This window comes from Vigna unguiculata, chromosome 10 (assembly GCF_004118075.2).
Source record: "Vigna unguiculata cultivar IT97K-499-35 chromosome 10, ASM411807v1, whole genome shotgun sequence".
Lineage (NCBI taxonomy): Eukaryota > Viridiplantae > Streptophyta > Magnoliopsida > Fabales > Fabaceae > Vigna > Vigna unguiculata.
The window spans coordinates 40,828,571-40,839,929 of record NC_040288.1 but is presented as its reverse complement, the minus strand read 5'-3'; the positions used below and the strand labels follow the sequence as shown (position 1 = coordinate 40,839,929).

Sequence of the window (11,359 nt, the reverse complement as noted above, 5' to 3'; positions counted from 1 at the left end):
GACAGAAGAGTTTCAGAGAAGATACTGCAAATCCACCAACAGGATTAAGAAATTCAGTATACCACACCTTTTATAAGACAAGTCCATTCTACAATACCACATTATTCTGAATTTCAAAAGTGGGGTATTCATCTTATCTTGGATTTTTAGCCCCTCATAACCTATAGACATGAATATACCGATAAAAGGCAGATACAGAGACCAGAAATGTAAAGTCACAAGTGAGAAGACAAATAAAAATTACCAATAAAAAAAAAGAATGAAAAAAAAAGAAACTTTGAATGGGGTATGCACTAGCAAGGTGTACGTGGGTGTTCTACATATGTTCCAATCAAGCACACACAGACAAAGGCATGTCTTAATTTTTAGGTCTTGCTATATTAAGACCTTGTAACTGTAAAATAGTGCTATCTACTTCTATACATAGCACACACCATTTATTGTTGTTACATCATTCACAAACTCCATCTTTCTTGTTGTTCTTGTTCTTGTTCTTCCTGTTAAACCAAACTTCCATAATCAACACTCCCACTGACCCAATTATTGCAAATTTCTTGCCACATGGATCTTCCAAGGCAAGAGCCATGCCCTTCTGAGAGCTTGAACATCATCACATTTTCAGATACCATGCCATGCCAAAGATCTTCCATAGACACTCAAAACAAGAGGAATCACACAGAAAGTGATGATCAAAAGCACCCACATGACTCAAATCCTCATGTCTTGCTAGATCTAAGTCTCTCCAACAAGGATTCTGGTGATGATGAGTCAAAGCCAGAACTCAACCTCCTCAATTGTTTCCACACGAATTTCTCAGAAAATTCATCAGAATCTAGCCAGGGAAATGAACTGGATCCCCGGGTTTTCTCATGCAACTACTGCCAAAGAAAGTTTTATAGTTCTCAGGCACTTGGGGGACACCAGAATGCACACAAACGTGAAAGAACTTTAGCAAGAAGAGGATACAAAGCAGGTGCAGCAGATTTTGGACACACCTACTCCACCATGCCTTTTCTTCCTTCTCATAGCTTATACAACAAATCACTTGGAATTCAGGTTCATGCCATGATCAACAAACCTTCTTATCAAGCACCAATTTTCGGGTTGTGCCGTTCCAATGGGTGGCAGAGGCAGCCTTTGGATTCACAACCAGCAATTGGAAATTTTCGTGTGGGGGCAGAATCTGAGTCACCCTTGGCTGATAGTGTTCCAAAGTTAGGCAAGTTTTCCACAAGGGTAGTCACGGAGGGATTTGGAGGTTACTGTTTTGGTAGCTTTTCTCATTTGAAGTCTAAACAAGAGAAGTTGCAGAAGCTTGACTTGTCCCTTAAGCTCTAAGTTGATTTGTATCTCTTGCTCTTGCTCCACCAAGTCTAAATGCATTTTGGCTACTTATTACCAGAGCTTGTGTTTTTCTTTTGATGTTGTTTGCTTTATTTTCTCAGTCATGAATAATGGCTTATTTTCAAGTTGAAACTCCCATCAAGCTTTAAATTGCTTTGTAACACCAGCATGAGTGCATCAAACTCTCTTTTCTTCGCCAATTCTTAAAGAGATAGATAAGTTAGTTCCTCACATCACATCTTTGAGTTATTCAATAAATCTGACATTAAACTGATTCATTCTAACATTAAAAAAAGTCGATGGAAATTTTCACGTTGGGAATCCAAATTAAAGTTTAAGTCCTACGTCTGATAGAAATGAAAAAGTTGAACAAGATATAAAATAGATTACCCAGAATTCATTATAAAGTTTTGGATCATATCATTCTCTTATGCAGTTTGACTCAGATTTCAGGTTTCATCGGTGTTGTGTCTTTTCGGTGAAGCTTTATTCACCAAAGCGCTGATATTTTAACTATGTTTTGGTCAAGCTTCTACTTATTATTAACTTCCTATCCCATTACTAGATACGTTGCATCTTCTATGTACTCCATGAATTGAAGAACTCTAGTACCATGTAGTTATTGGAGTTCCCTTATTATTTGACAATGCAGTAAATGTCAACCTGGGACTGTTTGGATCAGGGCATATATGTCTGACATTTTGGGTGACAAAGGTCCACACTATGTAGAAACTTGGATGGTAGTGGGTGTCGTTTTTCGAAATTCCTATGGAACATTGGTCCACCAAAATGCACAGTTTCAAAGGCTGTGATTGTCTCACTGACTCCTACTTTGACCCACCTGTAGTTGGAGAAATCGACCATCTCTATTGGGATCAGAGAAGTAGGTGAGGCAAGCCATGTGAAAGTAAGCCAAAATGACACTCAGCTCTGCAATCACATCATTTTAAAAGGAAATGTTACTGATTAAAATCTTGAATCTTGATGCTCCTCATCTCTCACCTAAAGATATCTCAAGGGACAAACAAATTTGTAGGTCCATATCCGCATGATGTTTACACTAATCTCGTTTTAATCATGAAACATAAGTACTATGATGAAATTAAGGAGCAAAAGCAACTGAAAGTCTAGTTATTATGACAGTTAATGATCACAGTAATCTCACGCTAACAAAGGACATATTATTAACTATAGCTCTGGTCTATATGATCTCACATGTTTCCAAATGTGGATTCTCAGTCTCTATTTTTCTCGTAAATTTGGATTTTCTGTTAAATTTTTTTGATGTTTCGGTGCTGTTAAATAACAGGTTGTACTTCAAAATATATTTATCGACATTGATTTTGATATTTTAAAATATATTTAAAAACTTTTAATATATTAATATCAGTGTATCTTTAATATTCAATAGGCATCGTTAAAACATCTAATAGAGAATCTGGACTCGTTTCTCTTCCTATATGTAGCACTTCGGTTGAGGTGTCTATTTTACCTGTGCAACCATACCTCACTCTTCACCATTCGTCCAATAAAATATTAGGAACCTTTAGTTTTGCCACCCAACCAAGAAAGAAACACAAATGAACAAATCCAACGCAAAACGTGGACATGAAATTCTGAATCTAAACTTGCTTATTCTTCTTCATCAAGATCTTATTGATTATTAAATTTGAGATTGTCTGTCCTCGCCTTCAATAGAAGATAGGAAATGAAAGTTGTATCAGCGTCAACATCTCAAACTTTGGTTTGGTATCACTGTTTGTATCTATGCTCTTCATCAAATAGGAGCATATCAAATAATAGGTTTCAACAATTGTTATTTAGTTTATTTCCTTTCACCTAAATAAGTAACATCGTAGTAATTTCTGAGAGCTAAATAAACACGCAACGTAATGAGGCAAATTGCAGGGTTTGACAATACCATCTAGAATAAGGTCTGAATCTTTCATTTATTTAGACTCAATAATGTATGAATCTTTGTCCTACAAACCAATTAAAAAATAAGATCACAAAAATTAATAATTTTGAAAGTTAAATATATTTTTAATGTAATAAAACAAAAATTGGGTTCTATTTGTTTGATTCGTTTTTAGTAGTATAAAATGAACGAGTTTTGATTTTCATTTCAACAACCGAAGGTTAAGCGATTGTGATATCCAATAGTATATCAGTAGGTGAGACATTCAAAATTGTGTTCGTATGCTACAAAGTTCTTTTTATACCAATTCAATGCATATAACTTACGTTTTAATTGTTAATTACATACCTCATTGAATTCAAATTGTCAATTTTTTCCAATTAAATTCCAATTATTCGTTCCATGAACCTTTATTAATAGACAAGACCGATATTCCAGTATATATATTAGCTTAATATTTCTTGAATGAATCAAAAAGCTACGCGATTCAAGTTTTCTTACCATTTAGTCTAGCTTAGTTAGGTTCTAGTAACTAGAACTTTTAAGAGTTTTCATTTTCAAGAGATGAAAAGCGTCAATTATTTCATTAATATGATTAAAAAATCATTTCATTACAGTGCTTCTATACATTAGAGTAAACTTGTAAAACAGAACAGAAAAAGAAAGGACACTTAATGTTTATTACTTTATATTTTATTTAAAGTTATCAAATTACAAAAAAAAAAAAATAGAAATAAATTCCTCCCTTTCCTTTCTGGAACTCATTTCTCAAGCACATCAAACCAAGTTACTACATTCAGTAACTTTAACAACCAAATGAACAATCTACAATATACAACAAATCCTTGTTATCCCAATGACTGCATTTCGGTTGTAATCCATGTTTGGATATTCCCAGGCACGGGTATGAATGCTGATGTGCTTAACTGGTATCATAAGCAGAGAGTATTATATACTTTTATAACACAAGTGAGTACTAGTATAGTAAGTAATCAAAGCTCCCCAAAGTATATATGATATCTTCTAAGCCATTGTTTTGGAACAAGATCAAAATAATTGCATCCATTATTCAGCTGTTGGCTACTAGTAATCAAATATCAAGAATCACTGTTTATAGATTGCACAACCGAAATCAAAATCATAAAAGTGGATAAGAATGCAGAATCTGTAAAAGAGAGAAAAATCCTCCATTAGTAATGCTGTAATTCTATCTTATGTGTGCTATCTTTTTTGTTCAAAAACCACATTCCAATCTCCAGTACAATTTCTTCCAACACAAACTAAAAATCTAAAGCAGTGATGTGTACCTGCCTAGATTCACACTTCAGTGACCAAAAAATACAGGAGAAGTGATTTAATGTCCTCATTTTCTTTCAATAAAAGCCTTGACCCTTTCCATCCATCTTACATACTCCGTTTTATCCTTTTGTTTCATGTACTGATGCAAGAAAGCAGCAAGTTCATCATTTATGCCCCTTTCTTCCAAATAATCATAGAGGCTCTCTTGCAACTCATCGTCCAATTCCCTGTCAAGAACCAACAGAAAAAGGTGTCGTTAACACAATTCCAAATCTAAGCAAAAAACTAGGAGTGGAAATGAGTGAGTAAACCTACGTGAATTGCGGACCAGAATAGGGCTCAGCTATTATATTCTCATTTGCACGTATGAACAACCTTTTTATCTCTACACAATCAGGCCAAGCAGAACACGTAATTTGCAACACACCATCACCTTCTCCCTTGGAGATAGTGACAATTACAGTAATGTGCATCTGCATTTCATCAGAATTAATTACACCACCATCTTTTGTTGGAGTTGGAGCAGGAACAGCTCCATCAAACATGGTGCCTTCAAGTTTAATGTCTTCATCAGCATGTCGTTTTTTCAGTGTAATCCACCGCTCCCCAGCTCGGCCATCCACCACAAAGGAACCAAACTTCGTAGCAGACTGTAAAACAAGAGTATGCTTTGAACACGAATACATAGCAGTTCAATTGATTCAAAGAAATGTATTGAACACACGAATACATAGCAGTTCAATTGAATTTTATTGGGAAAAATCACACAATGTTATAAGCCAAACGTTGGTAATTTCGTGGTTTTAAATAAATTTTATCTGATAGCACTGTTAGAAAGTGGATTCCTAGAAATTGAAACCTTATTAGTAAGTAGAAGTTAGAGGAAAAGGAGAAAAGAAAACATACTTTGAAGGTAGAAGCAGATTGGAGCTCGTACTGAATCTCGTTGCGAAGGAGTCTCAAAATGTTACCCTCGAAAGCTTCTTTGCGCATTTCCGATATGTAACTTCTCCGGAATAGGTGTTGAGAAATGCATAATTGTTGCTGTTGATGGTGAAATTGGTGTGTTAGGGTTAGGGTTGGGAGTTTTCTGAGGGAACGAAGTAAGCGTGCCATTGAACAAAAACAGAACGCACAATCACAAACGTAGGGTTTTGGATCAGATGAAAGGGTTTATGAAATATGACTGAGACACTACAATAAAAAAAATACTAAAATAATGTTAGTGACATTCACAGGAGCATAAACAACATTATTATCTAATCTATAAAAAAAAAAATGATGTGATAAAAAACAGAGTATTTTTTTTTTCTACAATACTTAATTTGTTCTAAAATTTATTTTGATAATAAATGGCGAGATACGTTGGAATGTGTTATGGACTGGAACAAAATAGAATACTTTTAAACTGTTAAATTTGTAACCCTTTCAAAAAAATTAAAGGTGTGCTACTTATGTGCTTATTCCCCATTTGTACTTCTAAAATACAAAATCACCATTCTAATTTAAATATATTTGTAATTTATATATTTAAACAAGAATAGAAAAAAAAAAACCTTTTTTTAGCTTCTTCATCTATCTATAAATCTTGAAAATATAAAATTAATTGAAATAAAAAATTATTCTTGCACCTAATAATCTCATGATACTTAAGAATTGAAGTTAAAAACAAATTTTCATTTTTCAATGTTTTTAAATATTTTCTAGAGATAAAATAATGAATCAATCCCAAAATAATTAGTAATAGTAAACATTGAGTCCGCATTTTTTTTTTTTGGAAATTATAATTTTAAGAAATCAGGAAAAGAGTAATTTTCTTATCTTTATTTTTTTTATATACTGATATGGTAAATAAATTAATATCGGTGAATATTGTATGGAGAATATAGGTTATATCCATTTTTTTTTAAATTAACACGAAGACGGGATGAATTATACATATTCGTCTTATGTCAATATTAAAACAATATATGTCAAAATACTAAAACAATATAATTTATTAGATAATTTAAAACATTTATATTAACTTATTTTTTTAATTTCATAATTTATTTTTAAAGTATAAATTTAATAACTTTTACTATTTTTTATAATTATTTAACTTTTATCTAATTGTTATTTTAATATTTAATTTTTTTAAAATATTTGACATTGAAAAAAAAATCATCTTTTTAACATTAAATACATGATAAAATAATATTTTATCTATTGTAATTTCAGTAAGAAAACCATTTAATTAATAACGGATACATGTATATTATTTCCTTGGACGGGACAAAAATTTCATATTCATTTTCACTCCACAAATGAAATGAAAAACCCATACCCACTTTGTCTTTATGCTAATATACCCAAACATACATATATTAATACCAAATATAGTCATAAATGATTGAAAAAAATAAACTATAAAAAACATAAAGAAAGCAACATAGTGTGTAAACTAAATAATTAAAGCAAGTAAAATACAACAAAATAGAAGAGGTAAAAATTTCAAACTTAAATAATTAAATGAATTTGTTAAAAATGTTGTGATAATTCATCCATCCTCGAACCTGTCAATAGTTTTGATTTCTAAACTTGATTCTCTTCAAAATATTTATATCCAGCATTTTTTCCTCCGTCAACAAACATTATTTCAATAAATCAAAAATAATGTGCGAGGTTATAAGAGTATAAAAGTTTTTCCTTAATCATTACCTATTACTAAAACAGGTTTCACGTCTAAGACATAGCAGCAATTACTCAATGTCATGTCAGCCAACCATACTAGTATCTAACTCAACAATTGATATACTGTTGTACAAAAACAGACCATTTGGTATTATTAAAAATCTATAGATAGGGCACATTTTTTCCAAAGAAAAAAAATATAAGGGTCATAAGAAGTCAACTTCTGATTTCCAAGGTCCTCACTATTATAAACATTATGAACATCTGGTCTCATTAATTTTTCTTCCGAATATCTGGAGGTGATTAATGAAACATTTAACCGCATTAAATCCAAACCAAAAATCAACCAACATGAACATTCCACCACACCAAACTATTGCAGTTGCATTCAAGCCTATGAAATTGATACACTCAAGATTATAGCTGTCTCCAACCATAACCATAGACAAGAGCTAAAAGCTATTGTCTCAGACAAATGTCTAAAGTACTCTTGTTCTGGTTTCAATTCACAGAGGAATAATAAAAGGCACTGAGTTGACTAAATTTTGGTCTAGTGTTGGTTTACTCAAATGTTGGTCCAAGAGGGTTCGGTTGAACTCCGAATCCAGGACCACCCTCTTTGAAACTGACACCACTATCCATGACCCCTAAAACCCTTAATTTCTCCACATGGCAATTGCATTCTTCCTCGCTACACCCACAACAAGGGAAAAAAAGAAGAGGTGCTAGTGCAAAAGCATAGCATTTTGGATTCAATTAACGGGCTAACCTAACAATCACGTAAGACAGACAAAGCAAACAAAGGGGAAAGCTGATGTAAAAATATAACTTACAGGACTTAATTAAATACAAGAAGATTGAAGGACTAAACTAAAATCAAATTAAAGGGAGAGGATGAACCCACATTTAAAGTTTACTCCCTTCCACTCCACATTCAAATGATCATAGCCTAGAAAAAAAATTATTAATTTACTGGATCCTTACATGACTGCAGGCACATAAAGCCCAAATAACAATTACTTTCTAGCTTCCACATATATAGAAACTAAACTAATGCACCAACCAAAAATAGATTTCGCATTTATACCTTCCTAATAAAACTTGAAAAGTATTTCTCAGAGGTAGGGGATTGACAACAGGTTTGGTAACCTGTGAAGTATGATCAAATAACTAATCATTTTTTGAGCAAAAGAGAAAGAAAGAAAACTATAGCTTTTGATCATTTCAATCTAATAACTTAAAAAATTTCTAAAGATCCTAGTACCTTAAGAAGCCCCTCCACTTTGACTCTGGCCTTTGGGATCCTGAACAGAATAATTTGGGGTTGCATCTAAACCCTTACTCTCTTCGCGTAATTCTGGCTTTGACTTGGGAGAATTATGCTTGCTAACATGGTCTTCATTATCAGCTTTATTTGATGCAGAATCAGTGGGACTAGTGTCCTTTGGGGAAGAACTTAAGTTTTTTTCCTCATTATCAGTCACCTGATTTTTCGCTAGGTTGCTACTAGATTGTTTCTTTGTTTCAACAACAATCTCCTTCACAGCCTCTTCAAGTTTCTCAAGTCTCACTTTCACCTCTGAAAGTTCGGGATCATATTTTTCTTCCTTTTCCTCTGGGGGATTTAGTTCCATTTCTTTTTCTTTTTCCTTTGCTTCTTCCTCTTCCTTCTGCTTCTTTTTCTTCTCAACGTCCTATTAAGTGATTTGGAGAAAAACCATTATCAGGGAGGAAAATCAACAAAAAAATAGTGTACCACTCATCCAGTTATTTAAATGTCCAATTACAAATAAAGCCCACAAATAACAGGTTCAAACAAAACATAGAATATAATCTAGGAAACTCCAATGTATTTTAAAATAATTCACTATATCTTTCATTAATTCTCAGCAAACAATATCACTGTGCAGCAACCGCAAACATTTGCAGAATGTAAGGACTATCAAAGATATAGTTTATACATCATCAATGTCTAGCTAGGAAAATAAAATGGATCAGAACACCGAATTGCCTATACGAGTCTTCTTAGATTGTCACACAAGATGTTTCATTCCTAAAGGATTCCATAGAAAGTACTTTAGACGGAGCCCTGGATTGAATGGTCAGATTACGAAGAGGGAATAAGATGATCACAAGCACCTACCAACATTTATATGAAGAACGAAAATTTCCCTTATATTACAATATCAGAAAAAGGAAAGATAACTTACCGCCTCCATTGTTCTCATTTCATAACGAGCATATTGTGCCACCAAATACACAGCTGTGTAGAAAAAAAAAAAAAAACTTCGATGATAATGGTAGAAAATTTTGAAAATGATAAAATAAAACTTTAAAGGGTGAGCATCATACCCAAGGAAGGCAAGCAGGCAAAAAAAAACTGTACAAGATGGAAATCAAACCTGACCAAGAAAAACAGAGATGCAACGTAAGATTTTTTTTTTCCCTTCCTTATTAACAGTATAAATAAACATAGTTACCTCACCCTACCCCCACCCAAAGTGTAAAAAACCCTTACTTTAATTTTCGTATAACATACACCCACCAATATAGTCTTTACAATGGCCTTTAGTTTCACTCTGGTCTTTAATTTTGGAATTCATAATTTGCTTAGTGAATTTTCTACTAATGTTAAGGACCAATATGAAGAAGAGTCCATTGTTTTAGTTCCTGACTTTAAAAATCATAATTTACCTTAATCATTTTCCATTGGGAAAGCTCATTACACGAACTTATTTGGATTTAATGACTACAGAAAGTGACTTATGATCTACTTACAAATTCTTTTTTAAATAAAGTTCACAATGTTAGGTTATCAGAATAAGTTTATGATATGAACTCTAATGTAATTTTTTAAAATTAAAAAAAAAAATGAGCAAGGCTTCCATGGTGTCAACTTGCAGCTTGAAACTCCCAAAAAATTAGAAAATAAACAGATAAAGGTAGTAAAGTGGAGATACAATGTATTAAGATCATTAAGTAATGTTCACATGTGAAAGAAAAAAGGTGCAAGGAAGGTGCTCGACGAAATGCGAGAAAGAGAAAACATAGAGGAAAGAAAGAGGATACCCAAACTTCCTCTTCTTCGGGGGATCAGTGAAAAGAATCTTAGCGGCAGTCACCATGTCGAGATTCTCCAGCTGCCGATACCTTTCATCGACGACGGTGTTTTTGTTGTCGCCGTTGTTGTTACTGCTTTTAGTTGATGTACAAAAGGAATAACGGGTTCTGGCGTTACTGGAGAATGACGTTGCCAGAAACTTGAATCGCTCCGAGGAGCGTAGCCACCTTACTCCGCCGCGAAACATAGAGGTTCATCGCACAAAAACACCAACCGATTTCTTAAAACTTCGGATCCACCATACCCGCCCCGTTTCTACTCACCTCATTTACTATTATTATTTAACAAAAGTTAGAAAAAAATTTGAAAAAAATAGCATAAATATACGCATAGGCTCATGAAAATAATGGTTTTTCTTCTTCTACCACACTGCCAAAGCATGGTATATAAACTTTTAGGTTTTGTAATTATATTCTTACTATTTATTTTTCTTTAAATTAAATAATGTGATTGTTATTTTATTTTATTATTTAGTTTTTTTACATATTAAAAATATTTGTGTGTTTATTATAAAAGAATATTAGTGTTAACAAGTGTCTTTTCTTGTTTTGCACTAAAAATGTGTTGAATAAACAAGAATTACCGTTAACACTTAGTTAATGATAATGACATAAAATAATCCTTGATTATTATTATTGATTATTGTAGTTGACAATGCAAAAATCCTTGTAAAACATTATGTGTTAATTAATCTAATTTTGTTATAAAATAAAGGTAATAAGAGAGACAAAGGAGAGGAAGAATAGAGAATGAGAGAGTAGGGAGCAACTTCTGTTTTTATGTGTGTCTCATTACTGATAGGACGAGTCCTATTTATAGGTACAATATGGTAACCCAGAAAGGATATAAAATCAAATAGTAAATACAAAATATTACATCATAAAGAGTAATGAATAATATGATTATCAATCATATGAGTGATTGTATAAATCAATGGACGACCATTAATTCATAACACTCCCCCTTGGGTGTCCATTGATAAAAGAATGTGCCTCGTTAAAACC

The 11,359-nt window shown here is 32.7% G+C and overlaps 3 protein-coding genes across 7 annotated transcripts; 1 reads left to right on the top strand and 2 right to left on the bottom strand.

The window, feature by feature from the left end:
• Positions 1-288: 288 nt before the first annotated feature.
• Positions 289-1,507, top strand: LOC114166506 (zinc finger protein 3-like). The gene has a single exon (XM_028051247.1). The coding sequence runs from the start codon at positions 562-564 to the stop codon at positions 1,336-1,338; it is 777 nt and encodes a 258-aa protein (XP_027907048.1). The 5' UTR covers positions 289-561; the 3' UTR covers positions 1,339-1,507.
• A 2,463-nt stretch (positions 1,508-3,970) lies between these two features.
• On the bottom strand, positions 3,971-5,746 carry LOC114167668 (uncharacterized protein At2g39795, mitochondrial-like). 3 transcript variants are annotated; one of them, XR_003600291.1, is made up of 4 exons: positions 5,468-5,746; positions 4,877-5,211; positions 4,570-4,788; positions 3,971-4,427 (listed from the first exon to the last, which is right to left on the bottom strand). XR_003600291.1 is itself a non-coding variant. In XM_028052786.1 (3 exons), the coding sequence occupies exons 1-3, from the start codon at positions 5,675-5,677 to the stop codon at positions 4,626-4,628; spliced, it is 708 nt and encodes a 235-aa protein (XP_027908587.1). In that variant the 5' UTR covers positions 5,678-5,746; the 3' UTR covers positions 4,453-4,625. The 3 variants fall into 3 exon arrangements, 1 of the variants encoding a protein (XP_027908587.1); XR_003600292.1 differs by having other exon boundaries at positions 3,975-4,188; XM_028052786.1 differs by lacking the exon at positions 3,971-4,427 and having other exon boundaries at positions 4,453-4,788.
• Positions 5,685-10,678, bottom strand: LOC114167665 (myb-like protein X). Of its 3 annotated transcripts, none has more exons than XM_028052785.1 (5): positions 10,304-10,678; positions 9,587-9,636; positions 9,445-9,497; positions 8,499-8,928; positions 5,685-5,755 (listed from the first exon to the last, which is right to left on the bottom strand). In XM_028052785.1, the coding sequence occupies exons 1-4, from the start codon at positions 10,540-10,542 to the stop codon at positions 8,500-8,502; spliced, it is 771 nt and encodes a 256-aa protein (XP_027908586.1). In that variant the 5' UTR covers positions 10,543-10,678; the 3' UTR covers positions 5,685-5,755; position 8,499. The 3 variants fall into 3 exon arrangements, with proteins under 3 accessions (XP_027908586.1, XP_027908585.1, XP_027908584.1); XM_028052784.1 differs by lacking the exon at positions 5,685-5,755 and adding an exon at positions 8,180-8,383; XM_028052783.1 differs by lacking the exon at positions 5,685-5,755 and having other exon boundaries at positions 8,180-8,928; positions 10,304-10,677.
• Between the last annotated feature and the right edge of the window lie 681 nt (positions 10,679-11,359).

Excerpts from the sequence above, each read along its gene's own strand:
- LOC114166506 (XM_028051247.1), top strand. The coding sequence starts at position 562 with ATGGATCTTCCAAGGCAAGAGCCATGCCCTTCTGAGAGCTTGAACATC.
- LOC114167668 (XM_028052786.1), bottom strand. The coding sequence starts at position 5,677 with ATGGCACGCTTACTTCGTTCCCTCAGAAAACTCCCAACCCTAACCCTA. Across the intron at positions 5,212-5,467 it reads AATCTGCTTCTACCTTCAAA|TCTGCTACGAAGTTTGGTTC; the intron begins GTATGTTTTCTT and ends CTTGTTTTACAG. Across the intron at positions 4,789-4,876 it reads TATTCTGGTCCGCAATTCAC|GGAATTGGACGATGAGTTGC; the intron begins GTAGGTTTACTC and ends GGTTCTTGACAG.
- LOC114167665 (XM_028052785.1), bottom strand. The coding sequence starts at position 10,542 with ATGTTTCGCGGCGGAGTAAGGTGGCTACGCTCCTCGGAGCGATTCAAG. Across the intron at positions 9,498-9,586 it reads TGCCTGCTTGCCTTCCTTGG|CTGTGTATTTGGTGGCACAA; the intron begins GTATGATGCTCA and ends TTTTCTACACAG. Across the intron at positions 8,929-9,444 it reads AAATGAGAACAATGGAGGCG|GACGTTGAGAAGAAAAAGAA; the intron begins GTAAGTTATCTT and ends ATCACTTAATAG.